This window comes from Ixodes scapularis, unplaced genomic scaffold, assembly GCF_016920785.2.
Source record: "Ixodes scapularis isolate PalLabHiFi unplaced genomic scaffold, ASM1692078v2 PGA_scaffold2__306_contigs__length_199485367, whole genome shotgun sequence".
Classification (NCBI taxonomy): Eukaryota; Metazoa; Arthropoda; class Arachnida; order Ixodida; family Ixodidae; genus Ixodes; species Ixodes scapularis.
In genome coordinates this window covers 7,352,013-7,366,105 of record NW_024609857.1, presented here as the reverse complement: position 1 = coordinate 7,366,105, position 14,093 = coordinate 7,352,013, and the positions used below count along the sequence as shown (strand labels likewise).

General features: G+C 41.8%; 1 protein-coding gene across 1 annotated transcript; it reads right to left on the bottom strand.

Annotated features, from left to right (window-relative positions):
• Positions 1–2,198: 2,198 nt before the first annotated feature.
• Positions 2,199–14,055, bottom strand: LOC8024877 (transmembrane protein 243). The gene is made up of 4 exons (XM_002407271.5): positions 13,247–14,055; positions 8,552–8,602; positions 7,639–7,743; positions 2,199–3,522 (listed from the first exon to the last, which is right to left on the bottom strand). The coding sequence occupies exons 1-4, from the start codon at positions 13,325–13,327 to the stop codon at positions 3,388–3,390; spliced, it is 372 nt and encodes a 123-aa protein (XP_002407315.1). The 5' UTR covers positions 13,328–14,055; the 3' UTR covers positions 2,199–3,387.
• Between the last annotated feature and the right edge of the window lie 38 nt (positions 14,056–14,093).

The following is a 14,093-nucleotide window of genomic DNA, read 5'->3' as shown; positions in this document are numbered from 1 at the left end:
GAGGAGACGTCAGAACGCCGAGCTCCGATTGGAAGGATTAGTGGGTAGACCTAAAGCTATAGCTGCCTTAGTCTCCACTGCACTTGTTGAACATGTTAGATAGAACGCGGAACGCCGGCGTCCAACGTCTGACTCTCGCATTCAAATGCATTCGATGATCGCAGAGACAAAGGCATCTATCTAGCTTTAGGTCTACATAGTCACTGGATCCTGGGGAAGTAGCGCGCCATTGCCTTCCCTGCCTGTTGGCCGAACAGTAACAGATACTATACATACAAACGACCAAAACCTCACAAGGAGATTGACTAATCTGATTTTTTTACTATGGCAATCGCCATTTTGGCCCCTTCAAATCTTCGAGATCGTCGTTCTAACCCATTTGCACCAGGATCACCATGGAGCATCATCGTGCTGAAGGCATTCCTCGCCAATATAAGCGTCTTTGGCACTGTGCATGCAATCAATTACTTATCAATCATGCCAATCTCCACAGACCTCTTACATATATATTGTTCTTCCGTATTTCAAAACCGGAAAATTATTTTTCAACGCCTCCAAGCACCGACACCGCATTGGTGGCGGTACGAAGAGGTACGCTTGTTTCACCAATGTGTGGATAACAAAATCTCGCATACAAGAAACGTCTCCATAAAGCCAGCGAATTTAGATTGGCTCAGCAAGATTGGAGAGGTCAAGGAGTAATTGCTCATTTCATGAGCCTTTCCCACGATCCAGTTACTTAAGGTCTACCCACTAATTGTTCCAACCAGAGCTCGGCGTTTCAACGTCCTCGCACACTCTCACCTCCTCAACTCCCACAGTTTCTCGGCGCACTTCACCGATTAGAGATCGAGCACACATCTAAAATTTCAAAAAACAAAACAAAAAAACTTTTGTACAGCAAAAGTTATTTTTAAAAAGTCAGGTGTTTCTCATGTTTATCGGGGTTCTTCGTAGGAAATCAAAGCAGGAAACCAGCAACCATGGTGCAAAAAACAACGAACACAAGAAAGAAGACACAGGCACAGGCACCGGTGTGTGTCTTCACAGTGCTGTGAATGGATATACTGTAGTGGACAAACCTAATCAAGTAACTGTGACCTCATCCCAAGGTGCCTTCTGTCTTCCCTCTTCACCTTTCTAATCTTTTCTTTTGATCCACTCATTCCCCATCCCCAACTTGGAACTGGCTTGCCCCAATCGATGGTGTGGCTAATAAGTTCCAGGCTTCCTTTCTTTTCAACACTTCTCTCTGTCTCTCTCTTCGTCCTTGTGTCCGTGGTTTTTTGGTGCCTTACACCATGCTTCATACCGTTCCCCAACTACTGCAGCCCAACTACAAGTTCTTCTACATAGCAAGCTGTTCGCCATGATTGCTGGTTTTCTCCTCTCCGGTGCTCGTTCTGCTCAAGTGTAAAGGGTGGAGGGTTTTGTGGGTGGAGCTTGTTGGCTAAAAGGGGCAGGTCCGACCCAGAGGATCGTTCACGTCGCTCAAAGGGCGAAAGGAAAGCAGCGAACATAATACGAAAATGAAACGATAAAATTCTACATGCTAATGCCCTGAACATGTTGAAGGGAAAGCGTAAAAACTTCCCAATGCCAATGCGAAAAAAAAAAAAAAAAAGTGTGTGCCGATAGGAGGTTTATTAATTTAGAAAAATTGGGAAAGGGGGGGAAAGAAAATGAATTCAAACTTCGCTTGGGTTCTTTTCTTTCCCAGTCAAATGCCCTAATTATCTGCTGTTCTCTTTCCACTTAAGCTGACTTGTAAAAGGCTTGTAGATTCATAAAAAAGTGGTTTTAACTTTCACCGAGCTGATGATGTCCTACTTTCCACATCTGAAGACCGTTGGTGGGCCACCTTTGTAAACAAGAAAATGGGAATAAACGTCGCAGCTGTGTTTGCAACCTCTGTGTGTCTTGTCCACTTTTTTGCTCCTAAAGTTTCAAGTGTTCGAAGTGTCGAGGTATGTTTTTCTTTGTACATTCTAACGAGATAAATGTACCATCTAGCCGCACTTTCGTGATGAATTAGTTGCGTATATGAAACAGTTTTAGGACTAATTTGAAGGGGCTTAGATCCTGTCTTCCCTCACTACCCCACCACTCTGGCAATAGGAAACATGCCTTCCTAATTAGTTAATTTGCAAACAAAATTTCTAACAAAGCTGAACGTATTTGTGACGCCCATTCACCAATAGATTTGACCAAATTTATTACATCAATTCTTAAAACACAGTGTACATATATGGTCCACATAAAATTATTTTTGAACTCTTGGAAATGCAGAATTTTCCCCATATTTGTATTTATTGTACAGCAAGATCATACCAGCTACATAACATGGGTCACTCCGTCTTATCTGTAACCATGCACAAAATAATGAAAAAGTGGTTTGTACAGGCAATATCTATAGGTGTCATCTTTTCTTTCATAACATCTGCAGCGACAATGAAAACAAAATTGTTATTATGCGTCGTGTCATCATACTGCAATGCCCATGTAACTACACAAAGTAGCCAAAATGACCCCTTCCCAAACCCACTCAAAATTCTTCAGCACAATTCTTACCACTTGATTGAATTCTGTAACATTGATTTCCCTTAATAATACAGCAACCAGTGATTGCTGTGCACAAGACTACTCTAACAAATGGCACAATCCACAAACAAAAACTCTGTGCAGTAAAATAAAAAGCAGAATGCACACATACCAAATTAGCACAGTAAACCATGCAGAAAAAGCCGGCACCGGGGCAACTTTAGTCTGGGAGATGAGGTATTAGGTAAACAATGGCATCTGTGACATTCTTGCAGCCTCAAAATATTTACCTATGACATTCGAGTTAATCTATACACAACAGTAAAAACATGACTGGTGCTGTTCATGATGAAAACTCCCATGGCAAGTCCCTCACACTTTTAAACACCAACAGGAACTCTTGAGTGCTACCTTCTGATTAAAAGAACTGCAATAGAGGCACCAGGAATGTAGTCTGCAGCAATATGAAAGACTGAACTGAGTGTAGCCAAGATTGCGGCTGGTGGGAGAAAGGGGCAGGGGGATGCTCTTGCATTGGGCAACTCCATGTAGCTTCGGGGGAAGAGAATGTTTATCATCAACGCACGCTCTCGAAGCAATATAGAACTGTCCGCACCGAGCACCGCACTTTTCGGCCATATGCTCCGAGCAGGTCTTTCATGTTACTGGAGACTATATGGTCCCCAAGATTCCACGGGGGTTGAGTGTGCAGCTTTTGTTTCAGGAGGCTGTCTGTTGCTGGCTCAAGTACACACAAGTCCAGTATCCAACCCTGGGTGCTCTTCAACATCTTTGCAGAACAATAACACACCGGTAATCTCTGGACTTTCCGGCTGCCTGCTTTGGTCAAGCTTTGCCAGAGCAGCCCTCCACAAAATAGGATATTGCAGAAATACAGAACAACACTATGATCACAGTGTTGGCATAAATGAGTTTCCTGAACTTGGGATCCAGAACGTTTCCCTCCCGGTACCAGTGGATCTGAAAGAATAGGAGTCGCTTAAGATACAAAGACTTTAAAGAGCTCAAAAACAAAAATTCACCATATTCAAAATTTTACAATGGAAAAATTTGTTCGGGTGGACAGTCAAAAGTTTGAGGAAGGACTCTACGGGTATGCCACAGTTATTTTGGAAACTTGCAGCTCCATCGGAGTGAACACATCCTCGAATTTCTAGATTTGTGGCTTACCTTTCAAACGAACCATGTATGCTGGATGTATTCACCAAGATCTAAACAACGACTACCCCAATATAATTCGGCACACTCCAAACTCATAAAAAAAGGAACTGTTTCCAGCTGTTTGACTGAGGCACTGAAGAAGTCTTGTATGCATTCAGCAAAACAGAGCTTTGGAGCGCAAGTACTACAGCTACAGATTTCAGGGTACCCCGCCTCTATCATGTGAGAAGTTGCCGAAGGTTCGTTAAAACCAAAAAGAACACAAGAGAAGAATATAGACTGACGACGCCGGCCAGCGGCAGTACCACACATCTGCCGTATATCTCACAACTTTAAGAAAGTCGCTGCCAAATACCAAGTCCAGGTAGTTCTTTCTGCTCCGGATAAGCTAAGAAGGCTCTGCCCCCCAAAAAATGCCCCCCAAGACCGGCACGATGAATGTGGCGCGAGACATGTCCACCAATATGTCAACTACTGCATCGGGGTCGTTTACAAGATTCCGATGTCTTGTAGGAAGTCCTACGTTGTCCAATCAGGATGGTGCATACATTAGGCGGAGCGAACATTCTCTCTCTCATAAATCCGTGGTGTCAGGAAATCTACCAGTACACGTGAGGGACTGTGAGTGACATCCGTTGTTTGCTTGCACAAAGATCCTGCGACGAAGTGTGGACAAAAGAACACGGGAAATAGGCGAAGCCCAAGTCATAGCAACCAGAGGAGATGCATGTGTTAGTGCTCCATTGGTAAACATGTCAACGAAGGAACTCCAGTATATGCACTATTTTTCATAGGAATATTTTTCAAAATAGCTTCCTTTTCAAATTTGTTAGCCCTGTTCTTTTGTTTTTTCTTTCCTTAGCATATTTTTTTCGATATTTATTTTCTTTTATCCTTATTCTTTTTTTTTTTTTCATTGTTCTGACCTTGTCTTTTCTTTACCCCCCCCCCCCTTTCTGTAGCATATTCTTTCTTCTCCTCTTTCTATGGTCTTAGACTCAATTTTACCTTTGTTTACTTCTATCCTCTCATAAAACATCAGTTGTAAGTAGTCCTCTGTCTTGTCTAATCGTTCTTCCTGTGTTTGTCCATTGAGCTAATTTTGTGTACTATGTTTAACCAACTAGGCCATTAAATTATTCTGTTACACAACTTGGGATAAAGCCTCTCTCTCCTCCCATTTTTACACCTGGTAGTTTACTTAGCCTGTAAATATAATTTCCGTAAAATGACTGCAAAAACCAGCAGAAGCTAAAGTATGTCTATCATAAAAATGCACTCCCCCCCTTTCCAAGTTTTAAAAACCTACCCAACTCAATACTCTAATATTGTAAACTGCAAAAACAACCACCAACATATAACCTACACTTGTGCTCCAAAATTGACAGTGCTCTAGTGCATTGGTACCAGAGTGAAGTCAAAGTCTGCTGCTTCTTTGATCGACAGCTAAGCAGGAACTGCCTTTGACTACCGCAACCATTTAAAAAAAAAAGATCTGCATTTTTGTTCTCTCTTTTTCTTGTAGTAGTTTCTTTTTTTTCTTTTTTTAATTTAGAGATCAACCTAAAATTAGGACAAAAATAGTAGACCTGGAACAGTTCTGAGCATAATTTCCGAGTCTATCGCATTAACCCAGGTGCTCACCCATGTCAGCCGCTGCTCCTAGCACTCGGGTGCAAAGCAATAAAGCTCGACCCGCGTGCTGGCGTGAGTGAGGCGGCAGGGAGGCATGCAACAGGCATGATAATCAAGTGATCTAATCAGGAGTGCTATAAGGCCCTCGTTCTGTCTTATCAAAGTAGCCGCCATCCTACTATTTTGCAATCTTAGCTCGCAACCTTTTGCTCCTCATGTCGTCAACATCCGTCTAGAAACTTAGACTATGCCAGCGATCAACCCGTTAGTGCATCAACCGGCCAGTGCGGTTGACAAGCAATCTCTAAACCTTTTTTCACCTCAATTCAAAGCGCAGCAGACGCCATGAGCCAATGGGACCAACCAAACAGCGTCAAGTGCGACACCATGACATTCATCCATCTTCCTGTGCATGTTATTTCATTGACTAAAGCAATCAACTACAGCGAATGCCCCGTGACATGCTTTTAATATGCGTGTTCATAGTTTTATGTGCTAGAGCCTTCTATTGTGCTCTGATCTAAGTAAGATGAAACAAACTATACGGTCAGTAGAGATGCTGTGAAATATATATTTGTGTAGTTTCCTTTCTTCCTACTTCTCCCAATAATATATTTTTATTTTCTTTGCTTTGCTTAAGCCTATTTTGGCGCAGGTTTGGCACACTTCTTAGCAAAAGTTGCATTTTGGCACAAGATGTAGCAGACTTTCGTTCATGGCGCAATTTGGTGCAGCACTTCTATCGTTGTATTATTTCGTAAATATACAAGAACCAGCAGCATTGATACCAGACGAAAAATGCTTTAGGACAACATAGGGACAAAAATTTGTTGTCTATAAAGTATCAAGTACCTAATGTGCTTTGTATTTTCACAAAACATCATCTTTCTGCACAGGGATGGGCAGTATTTGAAGTACAAGTATTTAAAATACGTATTTCAAATACTTTGTGTATTTTGCGTTTTTATTCAATTACAGATTGGGTAATGTATTTGATGTGTGTATTTATATACTAAAACGTGGGCATTTCAAATACAATTGTAATTAAATACAATTTTGTGGGCGAAAATACATCCCTCAAATTTATTGTCACGATAATTTTTGTTTTTATGCATGTGGATATAGTCTTCATCCTTTATTCGGCCATGGGGCTTTTTTCTTTTTCTCCTCCGGCTTTATTTTAAAGGCACTGTCCAGAGCAGGAAGAAGACTACGTCCTGCACCAAATGCAGTGTTTCTCAATCAAGCACACACGTTTAGTGACTTTGTGATTACGGTGCTAGTCCAGGGCAAGAATAATGACGAAATCGACGTTCACAGGCAGACTGGCTAAATAAGTGCCTGTGACAACTTGTGATACCTTCCAGCCTGATTTCCATCCACATTTTTGCCTGGAATATTCTAAATGCGCGAGTCGTCCAGATTTTCGTAACTGGTGCGAGTTGCAACAATAAAAAATTCTCTAGCTAGTGCTGCACGTCTTGGTCGTCTCGGTTCTTTGTTGGTTTATACCAAAATGTAATCGACAAAAAAAGCTGCTTGAAGCTCTGTACTTTTTTCACCTATTACGTCCAAGCTGATTACATTTTTGTGATTATATTTCTATTACGTCACTACAGCCTCGCACACTACCTCCCGAGTGTGCGACGCAAAATTTAAATGAGATACTCGGAAACCCGTTGCAGGTACCCTGAAGTCGCTGACGCAAATTTTGAGGAATGTATTTGGAAAAGTATTTGCAGGAGACCAAATACATTTGGTTGTATTTGTATCTTGTACTTAAATGCTTTTTTGGAAATGTAATTAGATTTGTAATTAAATACATTTTGACGATGTATTTTGTATTTGTATTTCAATACATATTTGCATGTATTTTGCCCATCCCTGTATCTGCACCTTTCTGGAAAACTGCTTTACTGCATCTTACACAACAGAATTTCACGATTAAGTAAAAATGACCTGATTCATATAACTCCTACATACAGTATTGACAGTCTAGGAGCTTCAGTTCATTTATTTCTTTATATTTATATGCACTTCATATCATGACCCCACCCCTTACTGCATGTCTGTCAGCCATGTTGTTCAAAGCATGTCCAAAGGTGCAGAGCATGGCCAACGTATTCATTCAGTATTTCCACCAATGAGCCTAAGGAGTGTTCTAATATTCAGTCATGAACACAACAGAACAAAAGCGGTTAGTGTCAGGTTCAGTAGGACCACACAGGTGTGACCCCTATCTAACAGAGACAATTTCAACATATGTAGGCAGGTACTCACCAAGATAACATGTGTAAAACACAGGCAGAGGATGCAGAGGGCAAAGTATATGTGCCTCCCGCAGGGTGGGTGGACAGAGTAGAAGAATGCTAGAATAAGGGTAATCTGAGGGAAGAAAAGGAATTAAAGGGGTGTCAAAAGCATATCACACAAAATCACCAGTTCCAGAACACAATGTAGATGTCTAATTTATAATTAGAGAAGTCTGTGATACTATGGCCGTTAGATAATAAAACTAAAACAATCCTGTGAAGAAAAACAAAAAGAAGTGGGTAAGGAAAAAATATTATGGCTCAAAAAAGGGGCACAATGTCCTCTTTGTTGTGCTGCAGTGTCAAAGACAATGTGAACTTTGCTCTAGTGCTAATAACTTTTTGTAGAAGCAACATAATTGTTCAGCATTGTTGTGATGTATTGTCTTGAAATTAAAGTGCAATGCCACGGGCTCGAGGTAAATATCAGAGTACTTCATATTGCACTGCAATCTAAAGCTGACTAAATATAATGAGTTATGTTACCAATACATGAAAGAAATGAAACAAAGGAAGATACTCTAATAATGAAACTATAACAAAAAGATAAACTATGGTGCCTATGGTAAAATCCTTGGATAGAAATGTTTTTGGGTTAATATTAAATGCAGCAATCGAAAGTAGTAAAGGGGGGAGCAGAATGAGAAATTTACTGTTAACAAATGTGACAAAAATATCTCTCTCTCTCCATCTTTTACACATAATAGGTATTTCAGAAATTACTGGTGTTTCTGAAAGCTTTTGTAAATTGTTTATGCTTGGAAATTATATTGAATCAGTCAAGTAGGAGCTTGTTGAAGCTCAGTCGGTCATTACATCAATCTGGTCACAAACTTTAATTCAAAGGGTGCCTAGAGGGAGTAAGAAAGAAGACCACTCACCAGCACCAAGATTACAGTGAAGATTGCTATGAGCACATGTATCCTTCGTTCCTGCAACATGTGAAAGACATCATATTAGCAAGTGCCATCAAGCATTATTTCAGTGTCTTTTACAAAAGGCAATTCGTCATAGAACAGCAGAAATATCTTAAAAATGATATGCCCCCCCAAAAAGAAGGACAAAGTGGAAGGTAGCAACAGGACAACCTGTACTCTCAATTTTGTTATCTTCTTTTTGGCATATTACCCTCATGACATAACCAAACCAACAAGCCAATTTAATTCGGCAGGTATACTATCACATAAAACATCATCCTCTTTTACTGGGAAGAATGTCACCCAGAGAAATTACCTGAAAGAGCTTCTAAAAGTTTTGCTTTCTACATACAGAATGCAACAAAGTTCAAATGAACATGTGGTTAATGACTTCACAATTTTTCTCACACCAGTGAAAGACTGGCATCAAATTGGAAGATAAGGTTTGGTGTTCAACGCTAACATATATGGGTAAATGGAAACAAAGTGCCAAAGTCATATTCACAACAAATGTGTCTCGCAGCACACCTATACTGACAGTCCTGTCTCATTTTCATGTGCAGAGAAGTCAATTTAGACAACTGTGAAATTTCCACCTGTATGGTGCCTAGCAGAATATTCATCATATAAGATCAGATAAGATCAAATATATAAATGGTCATATAAGATCAGAGATACAAAATTTGAGCTTGCTATTATTTGCACTTTTTCCATTACATATGTGCCAAACTTGGCAAAATGTTAAAAGACAATATGCAAAAAAAAAAAAAAAATGTTAGTGCCAGTCTTGTCTTTTTTTTTCCTAAAAAAATACCTTTTTCTTTTTTTATCTATTTGTGATTTTGTTTTCTCCATACATTGGGGAGTAACATATAAAAATATGAAAAACAAAAATGACAACGGACAAGCATGCATGAAGACAGAAATGGCTACAGAACATTGAATGAAATATTTAGTGACTGGCCCCCAGAACAGATGAATAAATATATACACCAGTTCAATGTGTGAAAAGCTTAGTAGTTGAAACTCTTTCTCAAAAGCATGGCAAAATTACTTTTAAATATTTGCCATATACTGTAAACAACTTTGTTTTTCTGAGGACCTAATTTCACAAGTTTTGCAACTTGCAAATTATAGTAGAAAATAGATCACAGAATTATATTACCCGTGGCACTGAATTCACAGCATACTACTCGCAATCGCAAAATTTTGTGCCCACAAAATATTGTTAAGACCCACCCTTCAAAAAAATATTAAGTGTGCAAAAATAAAGTTGTTTACAGTAGCCTGTTAAAAAGCCATAAATATAAAAAATTTAAAAAAGTTTTTTTTTTTTTTTTTTAATTTTAAACAGTCTGGTTGGGAGTTGGGACCAGTGTTGTACACGTTCCTCAAAAAAAGGAACGAAAGCTCGTTCCTCGTTCCTTCTGATGTTTGGAATGCGTTCTCGTTACAAGTTCCATATGCGAAAAAGGAACTCGTTCCCATTACAGTTAAAGAAATGGAATGTATCGTTACATATACGTTAAATTTGTATTTTGACGATTATCATATACAATTAGATCAAACAAAGTGGTTTTTGTTGTTTTTTATCTATCCCACCAAATGGCAACATAAAATTTGAATGCAGTGATGGAAAAGCACCAAGAGAAGAAGTCAAGCGGAAGCAGTGTTTCATTTGTTGATATATTCACCTTTAAAAATCTCAGCTTTTAACCATATTTTGTGGTGGGCGATTCAGACGAGCGAAATCTACTGTTACCTCACATTGCATGAGCGTTTCACAACAACCTCACGCATTTCAATCTAACGAAGTCACTTGTTCAAACATAACAACAGTTGCTTCTCGATGTTGCTGTCCGCAAGACGAGCAAGTGAAGAAGGTAGGGCTGTTGGAAGGGTCGTGAAAAGTACAAGTCCTTCTTCATGGAGGCTGGATTCGTTGTTCAGTTTGAAGATAGGGAACAAGGGGAGAAGAAATAAAAATTAATTTTTTTTGTATATTTCATGTCACCAATATTCAGGATGCAAGGGCGCGTTCGATGTCGGGTAACCTGCTCTTTTGTTGTAACTGTACATCTATTTGTGGAAGTTCAGTGATGGCTGCAGTCGGCCTTAGATTTCTGGGTGTATGAGAATTCGTGGAAGCAAAGAAAGTAGCCGAGTTTGAAATTTCTTTCTTTCTGTGTCTTTTCCTTCGAGAAAAAGTTTTGCTTTTTGTGCCGCAATCTCGGGCACTGAAAAAAGAATCAATGTCCACTAGCACCCGACTGTCACCAAGCGAGTATCACACAAAATTAACCATATGGTATGTAACCAAAAAGTTAACGAAATCCTGCTCTTCGTTTAGATGGATATTGTTTTTATACTTTTAGAATTTCCCTTTCAGAAATAAAATACAAATAACTCCACTGAACGAAAAAAAGGAACACCGTTCCTTTTTACGCTCCAATAGAAATGTAACCCGTTCCTGTTCCAGTTCCATGAGTGCAAAATGGAACGGCGCCGTTCCGTACAACACTGGTTGGGACACGCATGTAAAAAAAATAAACTTTACGAAAAAAACAAATATATATATACATATATATATATATGTTTTTGGAGCAATATTGACGGCGAGAGATTTATTTGAAATTCTGCGCACGAAGCATCTCGGTCGTGAAGGCGAAGTTGCTCCAGCTCTCCACCACGTGATTGAAATGCCGAGAGAAAACAAGTGGAAGGGAGGTGACCGCCAACTAAATCGGGACATTTTTCTTTTTTGAGTGTCATAAAGTGTCATAAAGTAACACAACTTCTCCATGGGAAACAGAGGGCAAAGCCTCTCCTTGCAGCTTTTATGTAAATCTCTGAATGTGTCAGCATTTGTAAGAAGTTGTCAGGCAAAGTCCTAAACCAGTCAATATTCTTCAATACTGTTCAACCGCACCCTTAAATTGATGACAGTGACATGAATTATACATGATTGTATGATTCCCCCTGGAAAGAGCACAGGGATAGCACATACAAGCATCCAGCCATGCAAGTGCACTTTCACTCTTTTTTTGTGTCAAATGAGAAAATGAAAATCGTATTTATTGCACGTTTTGTAATTGGCATTAGTTTGGTGCGTGTGTACCTGGCCATGCCCAGATGGTCCCAAGACAGGAACACAAATAGCAGCTTAGAAAGACTGAAGCAACTCATGTCTACATGGCGCGTACAGTGCCACCTACCAAGAATGAGACGTGCATTTGATGCATCGCTCTCCGCCTGCATATTGTTTGCTAGCAAACGTTGGACGGCACATTACTAGGCAGAAGGAGAGCGTACGCCATGGCCCCCATGAATAAATTAAAGTGATGCAGTGAAGCCCATGTCAGCTCCCCACAGGAGGGATGCACTCAGCCGGTACGTTGACATGTGCCTTGCTCCGACTGACACACTGGAGCCTAATGGCACTGATAGCAAGTTAATTGGCCAGAAGAGGACAGCCTTAAACCATACGAGAGCAGACTGAGCATACACTGGTTCTATAGTCAGTGACAACCACATCAGTTTGCAATTATTTGCTAGCAAATATGCCTTATGCTAAATTGCTTGGCGGTCTGACAACACTGAGGGCATCACCATTTTAATGTTGGCAAGCGTCGTTGGTACCGAAGCACGGTGGAGGCATCGGAGACAACTGTACGGGCAATGTGCGATGGCACGGCAGCTCTGTTTTCGGCCTTCCGACTATGGAGTGTGGATGAACAGTTTAGACGGCCTACTGCAACTGCCCGACGAAACTCTCGGAGGCCTGTGCACGCTGTCGCGCCGTTGCGCACTGCCCATGCGGTTGTGTACAATGCCTCCACTGTGCTTCGGTACTGACGACGCTTGCCAACATTAAAATGGCGACGCTCTCAGTGTTGTCAGACCACCAACCAATTTCGCATGAGGTCTATTGACACCGACAAGCTAGCATAAGAGCATTTGGAACTATGCTGGCTGGGAAGGTTTGGGTGCAAAAAAGGGGTGGCACAACCTATCTGACTGGTTGATGATTGCATGCTCATGACCTGCATGCTCACGACCTTTCATATGAACCGACGAGCCCAAATGGTGATGCAGCACAGAGACTTGTATGGTGATGCAGCAGAGACTTATTCCTCTGTCACACACCTTGCATGGTGCTGCAGGGACTAGATTAATGCATATTTCTTTTATTTGTTGTTTTTAAATTTTGGCACCTAGAAACAGTGCTTTCTTTTCCTGGCGAAAGAATACCACCACAGTCGCTCTGCTATCAGCTGCGCTCACCGCATAGCTGATCTAACCGTCTACATCAACGCACGGGTAGACAGACTCATGTCCAGTTTTTCCCAGAGGAACAGCTAGGCTGAGCAGGCTTTGTCGAATTTTCCTAGACAGGTCCCGCTAGTACCTATCCTTAACGTAGCAACAAGCAGAGCGCGATTTCCAATTCCTGCTGATTACGGGAAAAACTGAAGCGCCATCCCTGACGCGGTTCGTTCGCTACGTTTGCAGCGAAAGGGGCGTAACGGAAGATGGACAACTTCGGTTATCGCATGACATGTAAGTTTAACAAGCGCTTTCGCTGCTGTTTCGACTACTTTCATTCGAAGCATGCTCCTACCTTACCAGATTGTTTTGAGCTCAATTGAACAAACTTACCCGCACATTGCTCTCATCAAACAGTGGCCTGTCGACTGGCCCGCCAAATAGTGGTCGGTACTCAGCGTCTCTCAAATCCATCTTGCTGTTTTCGTACACTGCACCGGACTACATAACGCACATATGCAGCGTAACAATCTCTCGGGGTCCGGGGTCACGCCAGCGTAGCGTTCACTGGGCACAGCGGCAACGGCAGAAAAACAGGTGGCGGCGGTATCGCTTCATGTTTCGGAAATCCTCGACTATCCGCAGAACCGAACGAACTCGGGATACGTCTCAAGGAAAGAAAACAAACGCAGCACGGTAAGCTCCACGTCTGACACCTACACTTCCACACGGCGGACACGGACAAACACACCCATTTGTGGTATCTCGCTGCTCGTGGGCGCAAAACGGCGCTCACTCAACACACGGACACAGCCGACAACGCGACGCTGGTGCTGGCGGTGTCCACGGCGTCGGAAGGCCGGAGGCAGGATTCGCCTAGTCGGCGTGCGGGCGTGCCAGGCGTGCTCCAGGTTGGCGCTGGCCGCTCTGTTCACCCTTAAGCTGAGACTGCGACGGAACCTACGTCCTCGTTGGACCAGTCATGCGTTCTTTTGTTTGCCACGTGATCACACTGATCACATGCTGATCACTGCTGATCACACGCCGAGGGTCGGATCAGATGATAATAGGGAGGCGGCTGATTGGTCCGACTGGCACGTAGGCACCGCAGTTCTAGCTAGATGAACGCATAGGTGCGCACTGCGCTGGAGTGGCTGGAGTGTTTGTTGTCGTCGGCTGCCGGCAGCGGCGCGCGCATCGGTAGCGTTGTCAGCGACGCGTTGTCGTCGACTCTGTAATC

Bases quoted from the DNA above. Each gene is read 5' to 3' on its own strand.
- LOC8024877 (XM_002407271.5), bottom strand. From the start codon at position 13,327: ATGGATTTGAGAGACGCTGAGTACCGACCACTATTTGGCGGGCCAGTC. The intron at 7,744-8,551 runs GTGAGTGGTCTT...TTCTTCCCTCAG, and splicing joins TCACTGTAATCTTGGTGCTG to ATTACCCTTATTCTAGCATT. The intron at 3,523-7,638 runs GTGAGTACCTGC...CTATTCTTTCAG, and splicing joins GTTTTACACATGTTATCTTG to ATCCACTGGTACCGGGAGGG.